This window comes from Dendropsophus ebraccatus, chromosome 2 (genome assembly GCF_027789765.1).
Source record: "Dendropsophus ebraccatus isolate aDenEbr1 chromosome 2, aDenEbr1.pat, whole genome shotgun sequence".
Classification (NCBI taxonomy): Eukaryota; Metazoa; Chordata; class Amphibia; order Anura; family Hylidae; genus Dendropsophus; species Dendropsophus ebraccatus.
In genome coordinates, this window is record NC_091455.1 from 168,278,969 (window position 1) to 168,298,976 (window position 20,008).

General features: G+C 41.9%; 1 protein-coding gene across 4 annotated transcripts in view; it reads left to right on the forward strand.

The window, feature by feature from the left end:
• Window positions 1-356: 356 nt before the first annotated feature.
• The window catches only part of SGO1 (shugoshin 1), a 39,272-nt gene continuing 19,620 nt past the window's right edge, over window positions 357-20,008 (forward strand). The window contains exons 1-10 of one of the 4 annotated variants that reach the window (XM_069958688.1): window positions 357-487; window positions 3,647-3,808; window positions 3,890-4,086; window positions 4,784-4,888; window positions 5,448-5,527; window positions 5,962-6,098; window positions 8,252-9,106; window positions 9,750-9,959; window positions 10,664-10,859; window positions 11,911-12,078. In XM_069958688.1, coding sequence (XP_069814789.1) covers window positions 3,667-3,808; window positions 3,890-4,086; window positions 4,784-4,888; window positions 5,448-5,527; window positions 5,962-6,098; window positions 8,252-9,106; window positions 9,750-9,959; window positions 10,664-10,859; window positions 11,911-12,049 — 2,061 coding nt within the window. In that variant the 5' untranslated portion in view covers window positions 357-487; window positions 3,647-3,666 and the 3' untranslated portion in view covers window positions 12,050-12,078. Of the gene's footprint in view, window positions 488-555; window positions 625-3,646; window positions 3,809-3,889; window positions 4,087-4,783; window positions 4,889-5,447; window positions 5,528-5,961; window positions 6,099-8,251; window positions 9,107-9,749; window positions 9,960-10,663; window positions 10,860-11,910; window positions 12,965-20,008 lie in introns of those variants that run through there. The other 3 variants (XM_069958687.1, XM_069958689.1, XM_069958690.1) reach the window with 3 other exon arrangements.

Below are 20,008 nucleotides of genomic sequence, written 5' to 3' on the forward strand. Positions count from 1 at the left end.
TAATAGCACACATAGGAGCATGCACAAAATCTTCTATCTATAATAACAGGGGACATATAAGACATTCACTTCAACTAGTATAGCACCCTCTAGTGGTGTGGAGGTTACATATTCCCACCGTCACCAATAGCGATTTCTGTATTACGTGACTCAGATCATCACATGTAATTGTTATATTACATTAATTAACGAGCATTGTTAATAACAATTGCAAAAATGTATATATGAAGTCAAATGAGTGATGCGGTTATCTGCCCACAACAAAGATGGAGGCAGCATACGTGCGCCGCTAATGATAACTTCCGGTTCAGAAGTTCATAGCCGCCTGGATCACGTGGTACAATCGGCTCGGCGAATCACAGTGCACGGCGCTCACGTTTGAACTGACGTCTCCTATTACTGGTCTGCGAGTGGTGTGTTTCTTTCTCCAGGCCGCGCAGGAGCGACACAATAACATTGGCCGTGATACAGCTGCGGGGATCTACAGGTAACGATTGGGCACAAGCCGAGCCGCACGGAAGGAAGGAGTAGTCGCTATAGAGCGGAGGAGGGGGCGTCAGAGGTCTCGGAGTCTCCCGAGCTACAGTCAGAGCAGCGCCCCCTGTGTTCCTGGAGGGGTCCCGGGTCAGTGTCCGGGTGTCTGCTCCTCATAGCCCTGGCGTTACTGAAACCTGAAGAGGAGAGTTACACAACGTAGAACTACAATTCCCAGCATTCCAATCTGTCAGGAGCCGCAGGAGGTTGTAGTTACCCAGCAGCCCGCAGCTGAAGAGTTTGCTGGGAGTTGTAGTTTCTTATCAGTGTCTGTGTGAGAGGTCTGGCTGTCTTAGCTGTAGATGTGGCTTTTATGCTGGGGGTACATGCATTGCATAGGGGAGATCCGGCTGATGGCTTGGGGCCTCATCAATCCTGAGAATGGAGGAAAATTTCAGCAAATAACATAAAGTCGCATACTGCTTTGGTTGTCTGACCACCTCCGGCTTCCACAACCAGACTGGAGGGAGTAGATGTGGCTCAGGCGGTTAAGGACCACTACCTGGAGACATTTCTGACATATCCTGTGGATGTATAATAATGTCGGGGCAATGCCTGATTTTAGATCAGCAGCGGGATCCTCTTAAAGGAGAAGTCTGGCGAAAATTTTTATTAAAGTATTGTATGGCCCCTAAAAGTTATACAAATCCCCAATATACACTTATTACAGGAAATGCTTCAAGGCTTTACTTCCTGGATAACATGGTGATGTCACGCCCCAACTCCCAGAGCTGTGCGGGCTGTGACTGCTGGAGAGGATGATGTCAGGGGGACACTGAGGGACACAGGGCACTGGAGGGACACTGAGCATCCCTCTGCCATCATCCTCTCCAGCAGCCACAGCCCGCACAGCTCTGGGAGTCGGGTTGCGACATCACCATGTTATCCAGGAAGTGACATCACCATGTTATTCAGGAACTGAAGCCTTGATGCAGTAGTAAGTGCAGGGAAAAAAGCACTTTATAAGCATTTCCTGTAATAAGTGTATATTGGGGATTTGTATAATTTTGGGGGGCAATACAATACTTTAATAAAAATTTTCGCTGGACTTCTCCTTTAATCCAGAAGTTCGGGTCTCCATGGATACAGAGACACAATGAGACTCGTTGGGGGTACGTTTATAGGCTACCCAATATGTATGATAAATAATTGCTGGAGGTCTGGTACGAGTTGCTGGCTGGTCGCATCTCTTTTGCAGCCATTAAAGCTATTGCTAGTCAGCCATACATCGTCCCATGAAGATGACAATGTGTGACCATAATCAAATCAAAGGGGTTATTCAGGATTATTAAAAACACAGCAATTCTCTTACAAAACAGCACCACCCCTGTCCTGATGTTGTGTGTGGTATTACAATTCACCTCCATTCATCACAGGGAACCTACTTGATGGTTTAATGGACTTTTATAATCCTATGCCAGATATCCTACCCACTATGTATACATGAGCGCCGCAATGAGCTCTTTCCTCTGTCATGGAGAAAAGTGCTAACGGTTTACAACCATCCTTCTTCCTAGTATGTTCTGACTTCCATATAACCAATAGGTTGTGTTGAGTTTGTTTTGACAAGAATATTACAGCTTTGTACTATTTCCCCCCCCCCCCCCCCCCCCCCCCCCCCCCCGATACAAAAGTGCCGATAGTCCAGGTCTGAACAAAGACCACACTAAAGAGTCAGTGTAGTAACCAGTGTTCATTGTTTCTTTATTTCTTATTTTAAGAACTGGATTTATTTCTTTTGTTGCATGAGAAGTGGTGACCTGACCTCAGTTTGTTGTGTTATAAACAGGGAACAGGTCATAAAGGCAAGACTAAGATTTTTTCCTCTTTTCAAATCCATTCCTGGCTTTGTTTTCACCAGTTGAAAAAAAAAATTAATAAAAATCTGTACGTGTGAACTCACCATAAGCCTTAGGCTAAGTTCACACTGCGTTTTTGCAATACGGTTTTTGCAAAAAACGGATTCATTTGTGTGCATCCGTTTTGATCCGCTTCTCTATTGACTTCCATTGTAAAAAAAAAAAAAAAAAAAAAAGACTACTTTTGTGTCTGTTTAAAAAAAAATCCGTTTTGATCCTTTTTTTTTTTTTTTTTTTTTTTTTTACAATTGAAGTCAATGGAAAAACTGATGCACACTAATGCATCCTTTTTCATCTGTTTTTTTTGCAAAATACGGATGAAAAAAACAGTGTGAACCTAGCCTTATGGAATTGGCTTGTGGATTTGACAGCAGGTCTCAGCCCTTTCTAATAGGATTGGTGTAATCTACCACCTTTCTGGAGCAGAATGGAGCAGGGTGAGGATTTAGAAAACCATAGTATCTGTGTGGATTAGTATCTGTTAACTAGGTTCAGTGCAAATGTCAGCCGACACAGACAACTATTGATGCACCCCATGGACTATAATGTCCAACATTTTACCAGAGAATAAATAGTACAGCATTAGAGATGAGCGAATATCGAGCATGCTCGAGTTTGTCAGAGCGTTCGGCATTTGATTAGTGGTGACTGCTAAAGTTGGATAAAGTCCTAAGGTTGTCTGGAAAACATGGATACAGCCTATGGCTATGTTCACACAACGTATATATTCGCAGAACTAATTAATACAAAAATATACGTGTCGTTGCCGCCAATGGAATCCCGGTCGGAGTGGATACACATAGTATACGCTCCGGCCGGGATCCCTAGCGGCGCCGCAAACAACTGACATGTCAGTTTCCTGCAGCCGCAGAAAACCCTGTCGGTGCACACAGTCGAGCGGGCAGCTCTTGTCGCTCGCTCCAAAGCGTGCAGTGGAGAGTTCTGATGTGGGCGTGCATGGATGCACCCACATCAGAACTCTACGGCCCTAAAGATTATCTGGCCGGTACTGCAGTATTGGCTGGGATGATCTTTTCTGATGTTTTTTTTAGGTAGCCTTAGGGCTTTATCTAACTTCAACAGCCACCGCTAATCAAATGGCGAACGCTTTGGTTCGGACGTACTCGTGCATGCTCGATATTCGCCCATCACTGTACAGCATTCTATTTTTGTTTTATGATGTCAGGGCTCCTAATAGAGCATCTTGGACACGTGAGCCTGAGCTTTAATGCCTTTACCTTGTGATGTTGCAGTGTACTGAGCCTCTGATAAGATGGCTAGAGAAAGGTGTGTGAAGAAGAGCTTTCAGGACAGCCTGGAAGACATAAAGGAGCGAATGAAGGAGAAGAGAACAAAGAAAATGGCAAAGGTGGCGACTGTCAACAAAGCTTTATCGACTAAAGTGAAGATAATCAGTAAGAGACTTACCTTCCGGGGGGGGGGGGAGGGCAGCACACTCTACGTATTGGATTTAATTATTTTTTTTTCCCCCATAGGTAACAGCACTGCAACAGTGAAGAGTTTCCAGGCTAACAACAAAGCTCTCGCTCTAGCTCTAGAAGCTGAAAAATATAAGAGCAGACAGGCTCAGGATCTTATCCTCCATTTAAAACGAGAGCACCAGAAGCTGATGTTTGAGATCTTCATGTTAAAGCGGAAACTGCACATGCAGCAAAGGAACAGTTCATCAGATGTGAGTGTTCTGTATGTGGTATAGTGGGCAGTAAAAGACTGTGTGCTGTGGCGTGGGATTAACCCATGGACCCCAGTAGTTTTCTGCCACAGTCCCATCAGTAGATGTTTAGTTTGGTTCCTTTGCAATAAGCCTTAGGGTCCTCTTATGTGGCCCAATATAGGGTAATGTACGGACACAAATGAGCCCTGTTTGTGAAGTACAATCATTTCTGTGGCCAGGCCGCATGAGCAATTGCTGTTTTGTTCGTGTGGCCATTAACGTTTATTGTTATAGACCGCACATCTGTTCTCACAGAGATGTGTGGCCGATATTGATCAATTTTACTGCTGGTCAAAAGATCTGCTAATCGTCAACTCACTGGCACTTTTCCACAGGCTGGTTATTGGCCAATTCAGTGTTCCTAGGAATTCTCGTTGCCAATATTTGACCTATGTAAAAGAGCCTTTACATAGGCTGGGAGCAGGGATTAATGTGACTACGTTCTGTCTCCAGCACTGCAGAAAATTTAAGCAAACTGAGGTACCCTTGTATACACAACAGCTTGTAATAAAGTTATTTTAGTGATGAATTATTTTAAGAATCATAACGTTATCAGGCATGGACAGTTGAAGTATTTCCTACACTAAGGGACTAACTAGCTGAAGTTTTATGGTGCTTTCATTTATTTATTTTTTATTTTTTATATCTCGCCTAGGCAAAACTGGCATCCTTGAAGGAAATAATTTCCAAAGTAACTCACAATTTGCTAGAGACAGCCAATCTACTTGGCCCTGCACATGCCTTATGTTCCAGTGATGTAGTGAGTAGTATCAAGTGTGTAAACCGAACCCTTGTGTGGTCTTAGACATGTAAATCGGTGGTTAAAGGGGCATTCTAGATGCAAACAATCTTTTTTTATATGGTGCCAGAGCAGCTATGAAAAATCTATTACATCTTCTGGTCCATCCCTCTGTTTGCTGCTTTGGAGATGGCCCTATCCTGCTAGTGATGGCCCACTAAGTCAACCACTGACTAAACCAGAACATTGCTGCAGTCAGTGATTGACCAGCGAGCTGGAAAACTTTACCAAGGGAGCCCCAGGGTTCCCAGGTAGGTGATAATGCAATTTTTGTTTTGTTTTTTTGCATTCTTATTATTCTTATAATAATAATAATAACTAATAATATTATGTTAAATTTATAGTGGCCACAGCACCGTATCAAAAATATATATGTTATGTATCCATTATGCTCCTTTTAAATCCACCTGGTGTAATAAATAGTTGTGATAAATGAAAGTGTTCACTCCTGAAATAGAACCTCTATTAAATATGTAACTAATAGTGATTTGACACCTAATTTTTTTGGTCTTAATTTTAGAGCCTGGCAAATACCCCAGCATCTGTGCAGGAGAAGCCTACTACTCCTCCTCCTCCCCCAATTTCAGCCCCTAAACCTATGTGAGTTTTCTTTAGTTTCCATGCTTAAAGGGACTGTGTGTGTGTGTGTGTGTGTGTGTGTGTGTGTGTTTAGGCTGTTTGCTGTGCATCTCCAACATTGTAGCTGATCATAAAGAGAATCCAACTGCATGTGCGAGTTCAGCCCTGTTTATTTCAGTGACTGCAGTTTTAAAGGGTTGTCTTAGACAAAGACATTAGCCCATATACTGATTAGCACTGTGATTCCTATCAATTGCTAGAATGTTGAAACAGCATTGATAGGAAAACTCTCTGCCACTTAACCTGTTGACGCTTCCGCATTGCTTTTCCTATACACCCCCCCCCCCCCCAATCTTATCAGACAGTGGTGGTATACTCTAGCAATAAGGCAACAACCCCTGTAAAAGTGTTAGAATTTCTCTGTAGTTGCTTTTACTGTGTTCTTTCAATCCCAGGGCACAGATGTGTGCGCCAGACTCAGATGCACAGAGGAAATTTAGCAACGTGTCAGAGAGAGGATCAATTCCTGCCAGAAGAAGGCGCCCAGAAGAATCCTGTGAGAAAATGACTTCAGGAAACCAGATAGCTAAAGGTTAGAAGCTGTCTTAACATCTTTTATTCTTTGTGTACAAACTTGTGGAAGAAAAGTTGTCAATCACTCTTTGGAAATTGACACCTTAAAGGGGTTATCCAGTGAAAATCTTTCTTTCAAAACTGGTTTCCGAAGGTTATATAGATTTCTAATTTACTTCTATTTAAAAAAAAAATCTCAAGGCTTCCCATACTTATCAGGTGCTGCATGTCCTGCAGGAAGTGGTGTTTTCTTTTCAGGCTGACACAGTGCTCTCTGCTGCCACCTCAACCCGAGACAGGAACTGTCCAGAGCAGCAGCAGCAAATCCCCATAAAAAACCTCTCCTGCTCTGGACTGTTCCTGTCTAGGACAAAGGTGGCAGCAGAAAACACTGTGTCAGACTGAAAAGAAAACACCATTTCCTGCAGAACATACAGCAGCTGATAAGAATGGGAAGACTTGAGATTTTTAAATAGAAGTAAATTACAAATCTATATAATTTTCTGAAACCAGTTGATTTTGATAGATTTTTTTGCCTGAGTACCCCTTTAACCCCTTAGTGACCGCCATGCTGCCTTTTCACATCGGTCACCAATGGGCTTTATTCCGATGCGTACGCCTTTTAACGGCGGGCGCATCGGAATAAATTACCGCCCGGCAGCGGCTGCAGGACGGGTGATCAGTGGTCAGTGTGACCGCTGACACCCTCCTGTAACTGCCCGGAGCGGAGGATTCTCCACTCTGGGCAGTTTAACCCGTTAAATGCCGCTGTCAAACCATGACAGCGGCATCTAACGGGTCCCGGTGGGTCACTTACACGATCGCGATGTCCCGCGGCGCTGTCCGGGGTCCCGATGTCTCCATGGTGATCCCGGGGTCCTAATGAAGGTCCCCGGGGTCACCATGGAGATGCCTCATGCTGACAGGGGTGGCTGTGGCTATTGCCTGTCAGCATGAGGCATGATACAATACATTGCAGTACATCAGGTACTGCAATGTATTGTATCAGTGATCTAAGTATTTTACACTAGTGTACAGTAATGTTTTCTATTTTCCATTTTTTTCCGGCCTACTTGTGAATACTTTCCTCCAGCCCCTGTAGGGTTAAAATGCTCATTATACCCCTAGATTAATTCTTTAAGGTGTCTAGTTTCCAAAATAGGGTCACTTATGGGGGTTTCCAGTATACAAGCCTCCTAAATCAACTTAAAAAAGAACTGGTTCCTAAAAAAATCAGTTTGGGAAATTTCATGAAAATTTGATAATTTGCTGATACATTTCTAAGCCCCGTAACACCCTAAAAAAGTGAAATATGTTTACGAAATGAAGCCAGAATAAAGAGGACATATTGATAATGTGACTTACTAATTTTTTTCATGTGCCTTTTTTTTTTTTTTTTTTTTTTTAGAGGCAAAGAATTTCAAAGTTCGTAAAGTGCAAAATTTTCAAATTTTTCATTATATTTTGATGTTGTTCACAAAAAACACACAAGACAGTGACCAAATTTTGCCACTAACAAAAAGTACCATATGTTACGAAAAAACCATCTCAGAATCGCTAGTATACGTTAAAGCATCACTGAGCTATAAGCGCATAAAGTGAGACAGGTCAGATTTTGAAAAATGAGCCTGGTCATTAAGGCCCAAACAGGCTTGGTCCCTAAGGGGTTAAGAGACTTAACTATCTAGACAGGCAGAGATACTGATAATAGTGAGTGTATTAGGAAGTTTTAGAAATTTTCTTTACAGTAATTTATAATGTTTGCCTCATCATAGACATCCCAATCTTTAATTCTGTCATTACTAGTATATGCTGTTACTGTATTCTGACACAGTAGGACCCCTGCTAATCCTGAGACCAAAGGGTCAAGGGTCCCTTCAGTATTTCTCTTGCAAAGAGGTCCTGTTAGCTGCCTACAATGAACTGCAGCACCGTTCCATTTGACTAAATGGGTCCCCTACATAATGGGTGACCAGGGTACAGAAAAAATTAAAAGGGTCACTTAGTTTTGCGTGTTAGTAGGGAGGTTATGGTAGCTAGACGATCCGTGTTGAACGAAATACAATAATATTCGATTTTCTTTTAATATAATAGAATACTTTTCCAGTCTGTTATCATTCTTCCTAATGGTCTCAGTAATGTTTGTTTTATTAAAGTTTCTTTAATTTCCAGCATGGTCATCTAGTTCAAGTCAACCCAAGTCTGATCCTGAGAAACCAGAAGAGGAGGCTGAATATGATAATAGTTTTTTAAGAAACGTATCTATTAGACGCCGTGCCTCTAGCTTGAACGTCTGTATAGAGGAGACTTCCATGAGCAAGTCAGTGGAGGAAGAACAGAAGCTGAATTCCAGGTGGGATATTTCTGAAGAAGAAATAAACCTTCCTGCCGAAAAATGCAGTAATAATGGTGAAGTAATGGAGACGTACCCCGATCAGAGCCCATCAAAAGAAGAATTTATTCCATTTGCAAACAGTTCTCAGATATCAAGTTCAACACCTGAACCCAAACCAAAACAACCTCAGTCTGTTAAGAGCAAAATGGAGTCTCGCCCTGGGAGGGAAAAAGTAAGGAAAAGCAAAGCTGATGCTCAAGTTCCTGTCCAGCTGAAAAAGCCTTGGGAGAAGTCAAAGCCAAGAGCTAGATCAAAGAGTCGAGAGCTGGGTGCAAGCAGAGCCATAGTCTCCAAAGACAAAGTGAACACCTCCTTAAATGCAGGCGATGCTTATGATTTTGTCTTTGAGGAAAGCATACATGTCACGCCATTCAGACAGACCAAGCCAGGCAGTGAGCCCGAAAAGAATGAAGAGCCAGTCAATGAACAGTCCATGGAAAACAGCAATAGTAGCAATGATGAGGAGCTAAATGACAGCCTGTATGTGCCTACTAAAGCCAAGGCAAAACAGCGGAATGTGGAGCAGACTACTGCAGCACTCCCTTTAAGACCAAGGTCCAAAAGAAATAAGGTTTTGCAACAGCAATGTGTTGAGCAGACTGAAAATAAAAGCAATCAACAGGCAAAACAAGGTTTGTTGGGATTATTTATGATGATGATGATGATTTATTATTATTATTAATTTTTTTTTTTTTTTTTATTACAATTTAGTACTTTTCAAATATCTGACACTTTTTATAAAAGTTTTAATACTATGGTTAAAGAAATGCTTGGGGTGTTCCCCATAATGTGGGCTCGTTTTGCATAAATGAGAAAAAAAAAAAAGCAAACCGCTCAGCTCACAAGCAGTTGTTCATAGATTTAAAGGTGTATGTAATGGGACTTTTAATCCCTACCTAGCATTGTAATGGTAGGACTGTCCAGGCCTCCTTAGCAACCTTACAACACAGTAGGCATCCTTTGGGAAGGACTTTGTGTAGTTATCCAGCTAGCTGAAGCATCCATTCTCCCTGCATATCCTGCCATTATTTTAAGCTTCTGGTAGAAAATTTGGCTGCACACGTAGTTGGACTTTACCTTGTAAAAACATAGTTATCTCTCACGTTTATGGCATGTAAAGGAGGCGAGCCAATGTGTATGCAGTACATTTGTCAAAAACTGCAAAAGTTGGATCATTGCAGAATTAGTTGCTTGTATTCATCGTACAGAGGCAAAGATGTGTAACATGTGCGGTCTAAGATCACTGAATGTGTTGTCAACATTAAATGATTACAGATGTCGCCAAAGGAAAGAGAAGTGCAAGAAGTGGTTTAAGAGGTTCAGCAGGGACTGAGATCAAACCTGTTGCCAAGGACGAGACTACCGAGGGAAGAAAGCGAAACGAATTGTTGCTGGAATGTATAAAGACAGAAGAAAACCCCAGGCTAAGCATAGACGTCCCAGCTGTTCAGGACAACCTGATGCATTCTACAGACAGGAATACATGTAGGCTATTATTAGATTTTTCTTTATTATCACATTTGTATACGTTTTATCTGTCTTTGGAGAGCTTGTCTGAGGTCAACATAAAATAGAATCACCTAGAAACGTTAAATTTAGATCATCCTCACCCCAAAACTGTTTTTATTACCTTATGTCTCCTGTATTCTGGTCCCTCACCTCTCGTGTTTACATTCTGGTCTCATTTTGGGGCGGGATCTTGGTGAATGACAGGTTAGGCTGCTGGCTGATCCCTCCTAATGTGTGATCGCCTCATACATATAAAGATGTTCGGAATATATTTTCATGTTTTTAAGAAAGTGAGTGTTGTATGGCTATTGTAAGGAATAGGGTTCTTTGTTTTATAACTGTGTTTTACTGTCAATTTGTCTCTGTGAGACATTGCTTGGTTTTAATGTAGGAATGTTTCCTCACTGTATGAATAAGGTATATATTCTATAGAAATGTTCATTTTCTTATACAGAGCTAGGCAGATTCTATTCTGTACCTCAACTATTTTATTTTTTTAATTTTAATTGTTTTCTTTTTTTTATTAAATTTAAAATCTGAGAACCACTGTATGGACACTTCCTTTTTTGTACATAGCATTTGGTTCTCATAAAGACTGTTCATACAGTTGTCAGTAAAACCTAAGTTTATTCAGGATTCTTATGTGACTCCCAAGCCTTCCTTTGCTTATTGTATTTCAGGTGAATCTGAGGGAAATTCTGCAGCTCATCGTATCGGCTTGTCTGATGTGACAAATCTGTCCTCGGGCTCCGGCAGCACTGAATCCAAGAAACATTCCTACCCATTTTCCGATGATAATAGAAAAGTGTCTGAAAGTTTTAGGAGTAAGAGGAGGTGTACAGTGGTCATGAATTATGCGGAGCCAAATCTCATTAAGTGAGTACAAGGATTATCTATCTGTATTATGTGAATGCCTGTATATTATCCAGTAACCGCAGGGCTCACCTATTCATGAATCGTATTTTTGGCAAATCGGAATATCCTTGACATTTCTGTTATTTCAGCTGCTATGAGTGTGAGCAAGGATAAGGAAAATGCTACGTGAGTGGTGTGAGATGAAGTTACAATGATTAAAAAGGGTTTTTCTAAAAGTAAAAATCACACCAAAAACAATGAAAATATATATTTTGATGATTTTCATTGTCCCCATGAGACTTGCTGACTTTTGGGTTGTTACTGTAAAATGGGTGTGGGCGGTGTGCGTTCCCTTCTGTTCTGGATGTCTGGGATGCTTCCACATGTCACTGCAGAGTGAGGGCTCCAGCACGTGTGCAGGGCAAAAGCTTTCTATGGCACTCTAGAGCAGTTTATTCTTGCTGTTTTTCTCCTTTTAACATATATCCTATGACCTAATTTACTCTAAGGATGATTCTGGCCATAATCCATTCTGCATGTTTCATGTTAGGAGCAGACATAAATCGTAAAAATGTCAGAGCACCACTGACTTGGAAGACAAACAACTGCAACAATCACAACGATCTATTACACAGAACAATTATCGGCCGATATTGGCCAAATATGGCCGATACTCGTTCTATTTTGTTCTGTGGCATGATGTAAATATAAATACATGCCAGAGCTATGACATAGTCTCTATGTAGGAACTGGTGGGGCTTAAAAATCATCTTATGCTACTTCTAAAAAAAAATGATCAGCCAGTGAATAAGCAAACGCATGGTCGGCAGCAGATCACATCTTGTAGGCAGGTTGAGAAATCCTCATTCAATGCACATCTCCCCATGTAATAGGGAATGATAGAAGTAAAGGGCCGCAGAAAAAGTCTAGTGCACAGGTGTCACACCTGCTGCCCTACAGCTTTTGCAAAACCATAATTTGCCCAACTTTTACATATACCCTTAGATGTGTTTGACCACAGTCCATTGCTTCAGAATAAGAATATTCAGACTATTTTTCTTTTCCCTTACAGGAAGCTCAGAAGAGGGGATCCTTTCACAGACACTGGATTTTTACTCTCTCCAATTTTCAAGAACAGCGACCCAAAGCGTAAATCAATTAACAGGAAATCTCTTGTCAAATACAATGAAGCGTTTGTTGGCTGCCGTTGATGGACTGAAAAGTAGTAACTATTCTATCTGTACATATTGTAGATGCTAAAAAGGGTTTGTGCTATGAGAATAAGATGTTTCCCGCTCTGGGTGGAAGCTTTCATGAATTAAGCTCCTGCTGAGAACAGAGGCCAGTGTCTGATGCTTAAAGCATTACTGTTACTTTTTAAAGAAAAAAAAAAATTGACATGTCACATAGACATTGGTCAGGGTCTGCGTGTCTTGCAGCAATGGCTAGATAGTCAGCAGCTTCAGGCTCATTGTAGGAGTTTAGCTCCATAGATTTACTATATAACCTGCATGGAGACCGGAAATAAAGTGCTCAGGCGTGTCCTTCTCCTAGCTCCTTCTACCAATTGTGGAGGTCTAGACTCTGTCAAAACTCTTGACATGTCTGTGTGAAATAATACGTATTTTTTTACTTTTTTAAGTGCCTGTAATGCTGTTTAAGAAGTTGTCCAGGAAAAAAAATTGATAGGTTCCTGCACTACAGAGAGCATTAAGCCGGAAGTAGCTGGATGGCACTGGCAGCGCAGTGGCACTGTCAGGTACGAGCCAAATCTGCAATAATGCTGCCCTGCCACTACACGTACAAGCCAACTGCTTCCAGCTGTATTCTTTCTTTTAGTGCAGTTGCCGAACAGCTGATCAGCTAGGGTTGTCAACACCCTGCCAATCAATTATTGATAGCCTATCATATATATATAATATTATTTTTTTTTAATGGACAGCCTCTAAAGCTCTGTACAGTGTGATTCCTTGTATACTAATTGACACTATTGTAAAAGTTCTGACATGTTTTTCACTTGAGCATTAGTGCTTGCAAAGTAACGAATAAAAAAGCCCTTTTACTGTGGTGCTGCTGCCATTAGCATGCAGGGTATGGCTCGGTCTCGATCGGTATGGCTCGGGGGGGGGGGGGGGGGCACTGCACCACTTTCGCAGCTTGTACCTCTTATGACCCATTTGTTAAGGACTTGGAATGTTGCACAAATCTGTTTGTACATTGAATTGTTCTCCGCTGTATTATGTAAAGTATGAATCTATGTATCTGTAAATATTTAAGTGTATACATATGGTTACATTCTATAGCACTGCCTTATGCCACTGTATAGTCTGATACCATCCTTCACAAATAACTTAAATACCCTTTGGTGGTACAGCCCTTTGAAACTTTTAACAGTTTACCAGAACAGCTCTGCTTGAGCACTCAGTACATAACATAGCAGCTTTAGCTCCTAATGCATTTTTTGCTGGTAGAAGATGGGTCGTGGACTAGAATGCGAGTCTATATCCAGTCCTTGGCTCTCCCAAATGAATTTGGAAGGTTAGAGGGGTTGAATGCACTATATGCCCTGTAGCAGATTGTTCTGGTGATATGTATTTTTTAAAGGGGTTATCCAGCGCTACTGTTGTCTCCAGTTCAGGTGTGGTTTGCAATTAAGCTCCATTTACTTCAATGGAACTGAGTTTCAAAACCCCTCCAAAACTGAAGACAACAGTAGGGGGGAAGTGGCCATGTTTTTGTAGCGCTGGATAACCCCTTTAACTAATTTTAAATCATTCTAAAGCTCTTAGAGCATCACAGTCTATTACACAGTGAAGCCAGCATTCTGTTACACTGTTGAGAGAGATGGTTTTTATACTAGAAAATGGTGTTCTCCTATAGGCTGCCCATGTATGATTTTAGCCGATAGTGACATCTAGAAAACAACGTTACCCATCATTGTGGTGTTATGATATAAAAGCCCCTTTTACTATGCTGCATCTATACACACATGTACATGAGAAGTGGCACATTTGTACATTTTGTCACTGTTACAGACAGAATCCTTACATAGAGCAGATGGCATTATGTTTGGTTTGTTATCTCTGTATGAACTACATTTTAAAATTACTTCATATACTGATGAATTAAATATCTGCTTAAAGGTGAAATCCTGTAAAATTGAAAAAAAGAGAAAACAGGGGGTGTGGAAAAATAATGAAGTATTCTTACCTGGCCCTGTAGAGTTGCCCCCAAATCCCATTGACAGCCACCGGCCCCCTGCAGCTTTTCCAGCTACAAGCTTACGTAGACACATGATCGATTGCCCAGTCAGCCAATCAATGACTGGTTTGCTGAGTGGGCAATCTCTCAGCCAGACTGTGACTTTGCAGTTGGAATAGTCTGGTACGTGACATACTCAGATTCCAGACAAAAATGACAGTGAGGTGAGTTCACTTTATTATTTTCAGTTTCACAGGACTTCTCCTTTTAAACCTATATGAAAACCACCAGGTATACAGTTACATACACATGGCTGCTTGGGTAAACCTTTAGTGGTCTGTTGCCTATGTAAATGTCTGCTGGACAATATTAAAATCTAGCAATTTTTTTTTTTTTTTTTTTTTTTTTAATAAAAGCTTGGCTGGGTTATACATTAACCACTGAAGGATTTTATTCATTTAGGATTGGTCTAGCTAATGGGTGTATTACAAATTGTCATCTGTTTTGGAGCCTTAAATTCTTGTATATTAGTGATTAAAATGTGTGAATAAAGGATTTTGATATCTACTTATTTCAATACATGTTTTCTTCCTAATAGTTCACATTATGTATGCTAGTACACTCGTAGGGCAGTCTGTACGTGTATGATCCAGTACAATGCTGATCCAGTATTGTCATTTAAAAATACACAAGCTCTGAAGTGCCCAGACCACCAGGGATTGATTCATCCTACGATGAGCATAGATCCCTTGTCTAATGAAGGCAACACACACCCAATGATGATTGATGGCTGGCATCTATAAATCCAGGAACATAGGTTCCCATTAACCACTGAGCGTCTGCTGTATACTCTGATCGTTCCTATTAGCTAAAGGGCACAATATATTTTTTTGTTTCGGCTGTTGAGTACCACATTTCCACTGGGACACATATTAAAACTTTTTTTTTTTTTTGCTGCTTACTTTTATGCATCCACTAGTGCTCTCTTAATATGAGACATCTAAAAACATTTCTTTCTTACCTCACCTTCACGACGGCACCATAGGAGGATGGGTTGTACCCTAGGGACAGGAAAAAGCACGAGAGGTTAAAAGCCCCTCCCTTTCCTCCCAGCACCAGTGCTTTTTCCTGTCCCATTAGGGCAGGCACGAGAGGGAGGGGATCCGCGTGAAGGCAAGGAGAGATCCCCTCTACGAAATAAGAAATTACCTTCAAGTGGCTGTAGGGATCGATCGGGGCATTGGCTTCCTTCCTCCCAGTCAGACAGCCGGCCTCAGGGCAGAAGCGGTTCCGTCGTCCATGGGAGCCTCGCACCGTCTCCATGCGCGCGGTGGAAGGGGGTAGTGGACTAATCTCTCTCTGGAATCAGGGCATGTCTTCCACTGAGGGTGATATTCTTCCCCACACTGAATGTGCAACCAGCTTTTCACAAGGGGGTCCCAACCACTCACATTGTATAATGCACGGGTGCGGGATATGTATGGGTGTGTATATATATATATATATATATATCAGATGCATATACATACATATATGTACACGTATTAGGTCTCATATACATTGCTCTATCCTCCTTAGGAGACTAAAGAGACTAATCCTAAGAAAGAGAAACCTAGAGCACCAGAGAGGAGATGTGTATCCTGCAATGCTAAGCTATCTTCTAGCTGCAAGAAAATCATCTGCCCAGCTTGCATTGGGGACTTTATAAAGGAAGACAGATCATCCTTCCTGGAGGATATCAGGAGAATGATGAAAGATGAAATCGCTGCTTCTGTAGCCAGACTTCCTCCCCCTCCACCTCTTCCTGCTCCTCTAGACCAGGATCCTCCTCATGTTTCTCCGGTTCACCAAGTTGTGGCTAATGATGCACCAGCAGATACTATCTCTAATTATTCTGCTACAAGATCTGGAAACAACTCGCAACCTTTTAACAACACTAGGTTGGATCATCAATATCGACAAATCCAATCTGATGCCATCACCCAGTAAAGTGTTTCTGGGAATACTCATAGATTCGACTCTTCAAATGTCCTTTCTTCCAGAAGAAAAGATTCAAAAGATCCTCACAAAGGTCAGGAAACTAAAAAACAGTCCACTGACGTCTGTGAGAGAAGCCATGTCAGTGCTAGGCTTAATGACTTCATCCATCCCGGCGGTACCATGGAGTCAAGCCCATTCCCGGACTCTTCAGGCTCAGATCTTAAAGACCTGGAACAAGAGACCCTCTGGATTGGACAAAAAGTTTTCCCTTACCCCCCCCAGACAAAACTATCTCTCCGCTGGTGGCAAAAAAGGGAAAACCTACAAAAAGGGGTACAGTGGAACCCTCAACCGAAAATAATTCTAAAGACTGATGCAAGCCAGATAGGTTGGGGAGCCCAAGTCGGGACCCAATTCTTCCAGGGGGTTTGGAACACAAACAATTTAAGAGACTCCTCAAACCTCAAAGAACTCAAGGCAGTTCAAAATTCATTACTGGCAGCTCAGAACATCTTAAAAGAGACCCACGTACACGTCCTATCGGACAACGTGACTACAGTGGCCCACCTAAGACACCAGGGCAGTGCAAGATACAATCACCTGTGGTCAGTATCAATCTTCCGTCAACTAGTAGAGCGCTGGGGGAACCCCGAAATAGATTTGTTTGCCACGAGAAAGAACAAGAAAGTGTCAAACTTCTACTCCCTAAATCCGTCAGACCATCCTGCAGCAGTAGACGCCCTGACGCAGAATTGGGAGGTAAAACTAGCTTACGCGTTTCCACCCATCCCGTTGATACCAAAGGTACTCCAGAAGATCAGGGACCAAGGAACAAGAGTTATTTTGGTGGTTCCGTACTGGCCAAAGAGAAGCTGGTTTGGCCTCCTCAAAACATTAGCACTGGAAGAGCCAGTTCTACTTCCACAATTAACAGACCTTCTCTTTCAGGGTCCGATTCTCCATCCAGAACCAGAGAGACTACAACTGTCTGCATGGATCCTGAAGAGACAATACTAAGGAGTCGAGGACTATCAGAGGAGGTAATATCCACACTCATGAAAAGCAGAAAGAAAGTAACTACTTCCATCTACTTAAAAGTCTGGAAGGTGTTCTCATGGTGTAGATCTCCACCAATTCCTGCTGAACCAAATATAGCCCAAATTCTGGACTTCTTGCAGGCTGGACTATCTAAAGGCCTCAAACTAGCCACCCTAAAAGTACAAGTTTCCCCCTTATCGGCGATCTATGACACAAATTTAGCAGACCATAGATGGATTAGGAGATTTATAAGAGCTGCGTCCAGGATTAATCCTAAACCTCAGACTATTCATCCATCGTGGGACCTAAATATAGTCTTAGAAGGTTTAACAAAGTCCACCTTTGAGCCTATATCAAATATCAACATAAGAATTCTCTCATACAAAACAGTCTTTTTGGTTGCGATATGTTCCGCCAGGAGGGTGAGTGAAATCCAGGCCTTAACTATTCGTAAACTTTATTGTACTATCTCAGAAGACTGCATTACTCTAAAAACAGATCCTCCTTTTCTACCCAAAGTAATTACGGAATTTCATAAAAATCAGGACATTATCCTTCCATCATTCTGTCCAAATCCAAAAAATCCACTAGAGGAGAAATATCATACTTTAGATGTTAGAGTAGTTCTACAGTATATGGAAACTACAGCTCCCTGGCGAACTGACCCGAACCTATTCATACAGTTTCAGGGGAAAAACCAAGGGAAGAAGGTGTCAAAAAGCACCATCGATAGATGGATAAGAAACTCAATAACAGAAGCTTATAAAGCTCAAGATCTTCCTTCTCCCATTAACATCAGAGCCCACTCTACAACAGCGGTGTCTACATCATGGGCCGAAAGGGCTTCGGCCTCTCTGGAACAAATCTGCAGGGCCGCGACATGGTCGTCCCCCCACACATTCACAAAACATTATAGGCTACTTCTGCAGTCAAGAGAAGATTTGACCTTCGGCAGGAAGGTTCTGCAGGCTGTGGTCCCCCCCCTAAGAGTAATGGTTGGTATTGCTCCTATGGTGCCGTCGTGAAGGTGAGGAGAGAAAATAGGATTAGTCTTACCGATAAGACTGTTTCTTCGAACCTTCACGACGGCACCAGTATCCCTCCCTAGTATTGTATGATTAATATGATACTCACGTGGTGCTATTGGTTGTTATAAAGGCACTGGTGCTGGGAGGAAAGGGAGGGGCTTTTAACCTCTTGTGCTTTTTCCTGTCCCTAGGGTACAACCCATCCTCCTATGGTGCCGTCGTGAAGGTTCGAAGAAACAGCCTTACCGGTAAGACTAATCCTATTTTCAAATCAACTGATGTCAGTTTATAGATTTGTAATTTATTTCTATTAAAAAATCTCAAGTCTTACCATACTTATTATCTCTTATATATCATGCAGGAAATGTTTTATTTTCAATCTGACACAGTGCTCTCTGCTGACATCTCTGGCCAAGAAAGGAACTTTGTCTCGGTCAGGGCTGTGGAGTCAGAGTCTGAGCTAGTTTTGGCTGGAGTCGGAGTTGGAAAAAATGTTCCGACTCCAGCTTTAAAAAAAAATAAAAAAATCTTTAAAAAATTTAGTCGAATTTTGTCGGTCACTATTTGGCAGTTTGTTTCTGAGCTGGAAGAGTCCATTGTGTGGGGGGAGATCTGTGCTGTTCTCTTCCTGGATGCTGGATGACTGTATATGAGCAGCAGTGTAATATGGAGATATCCTGTGTAATATAGAGGAGAAGCCATAAGTAGTGAAGCAGTAACCTTTGTCCTCAATGTGGTTGTTTCTCTCTGGGAGAAGATTGTGTGTTTTTCTTCAGTGTTCTATGGCTGCAGCTGTATGTGTGTGCTATGGCTGCAGCAGGCTGTGTATGTGTGTATGCTATGGCTGCAGCAGGCTGTGTGCTCGCTTTGGCGTGCCCCCTCTCTATCACCATGTGTGACCCCCTGTATATCACTGTGTCTGACCTCTATATTACAAGGATCTGGCAGTGTTTCTTGGTGTATGGTGAATATTAGTTAGAAGCATAGAAGATTGTCAGCAGGAAAAGACCACCTGCTCCATCTAGTTTAGTTGTGAGTAGTTCAGGACATAGAGGCTGGAGACTGGCTGCATCCACTGCGCACACAGAGGAGAATCTGCTTTATATCTGTTAAAGAGGCACCTATATATATAAGGACATTACCTCAACTTCCCTAGCGTTAGATGATATTAGGGAAATTAGATTTCCATAACACAGGATTGCAGGATCTGCCATATTCAGTAAATGGCTACAGTGCATAGTCTCCAAGTGATAAACTAGTTCTGTCCCAAAGTGTACATGTTATGCCCAGGGTGAAGAGGTAGAAGAGTATCAAAATCTCAACTACACTACCAGGAGAGAGTGCAAGCAGGTTCTGGAAAATCTTGTACTGTCCTGTATTTAGTCTTTCTTGTTATTACTGAAAACAACACATTGTTATTGGGGGATCTGATCTGGGAATCAACTGCTGATGAAAACTTTGTATTAAGCCTATAGCAGCAGTATGATTTTTTCTATATTAAGTCAACATTTATAATCAATCACATTTTCGGGGGTACTTGACTTGCGAGGGTTGAGGAACACACTGATTATATATATAATATAATTTTCTCAATCAAACATTGGTTACACATTGAAGAACATTTGATTGCCTAACAGCCGGATCATCTAGTTTTCTTGACTAAACCTAATTTGACTGGTCAAAAAGACAAATGCTATTTTGTGGTGTCAACTAGGCTTGTGGTGTCAACAGTCGAAAATCATAGGTTCTATCAAATTCAACTCGAGGAGACAACCTGGGTCCTGCCTGGAAATTTGGGATTCAGCCTAGGTAATAGGCTGAATCCCGGAATTTCAGGCGGTCCCTGGGCTGTCTCCTTCTTCCCCACGGACCGGGAAGGCATCAGGAATCAAATGTGGAAGGTTCGGCTAGGTTCGAGTTCGA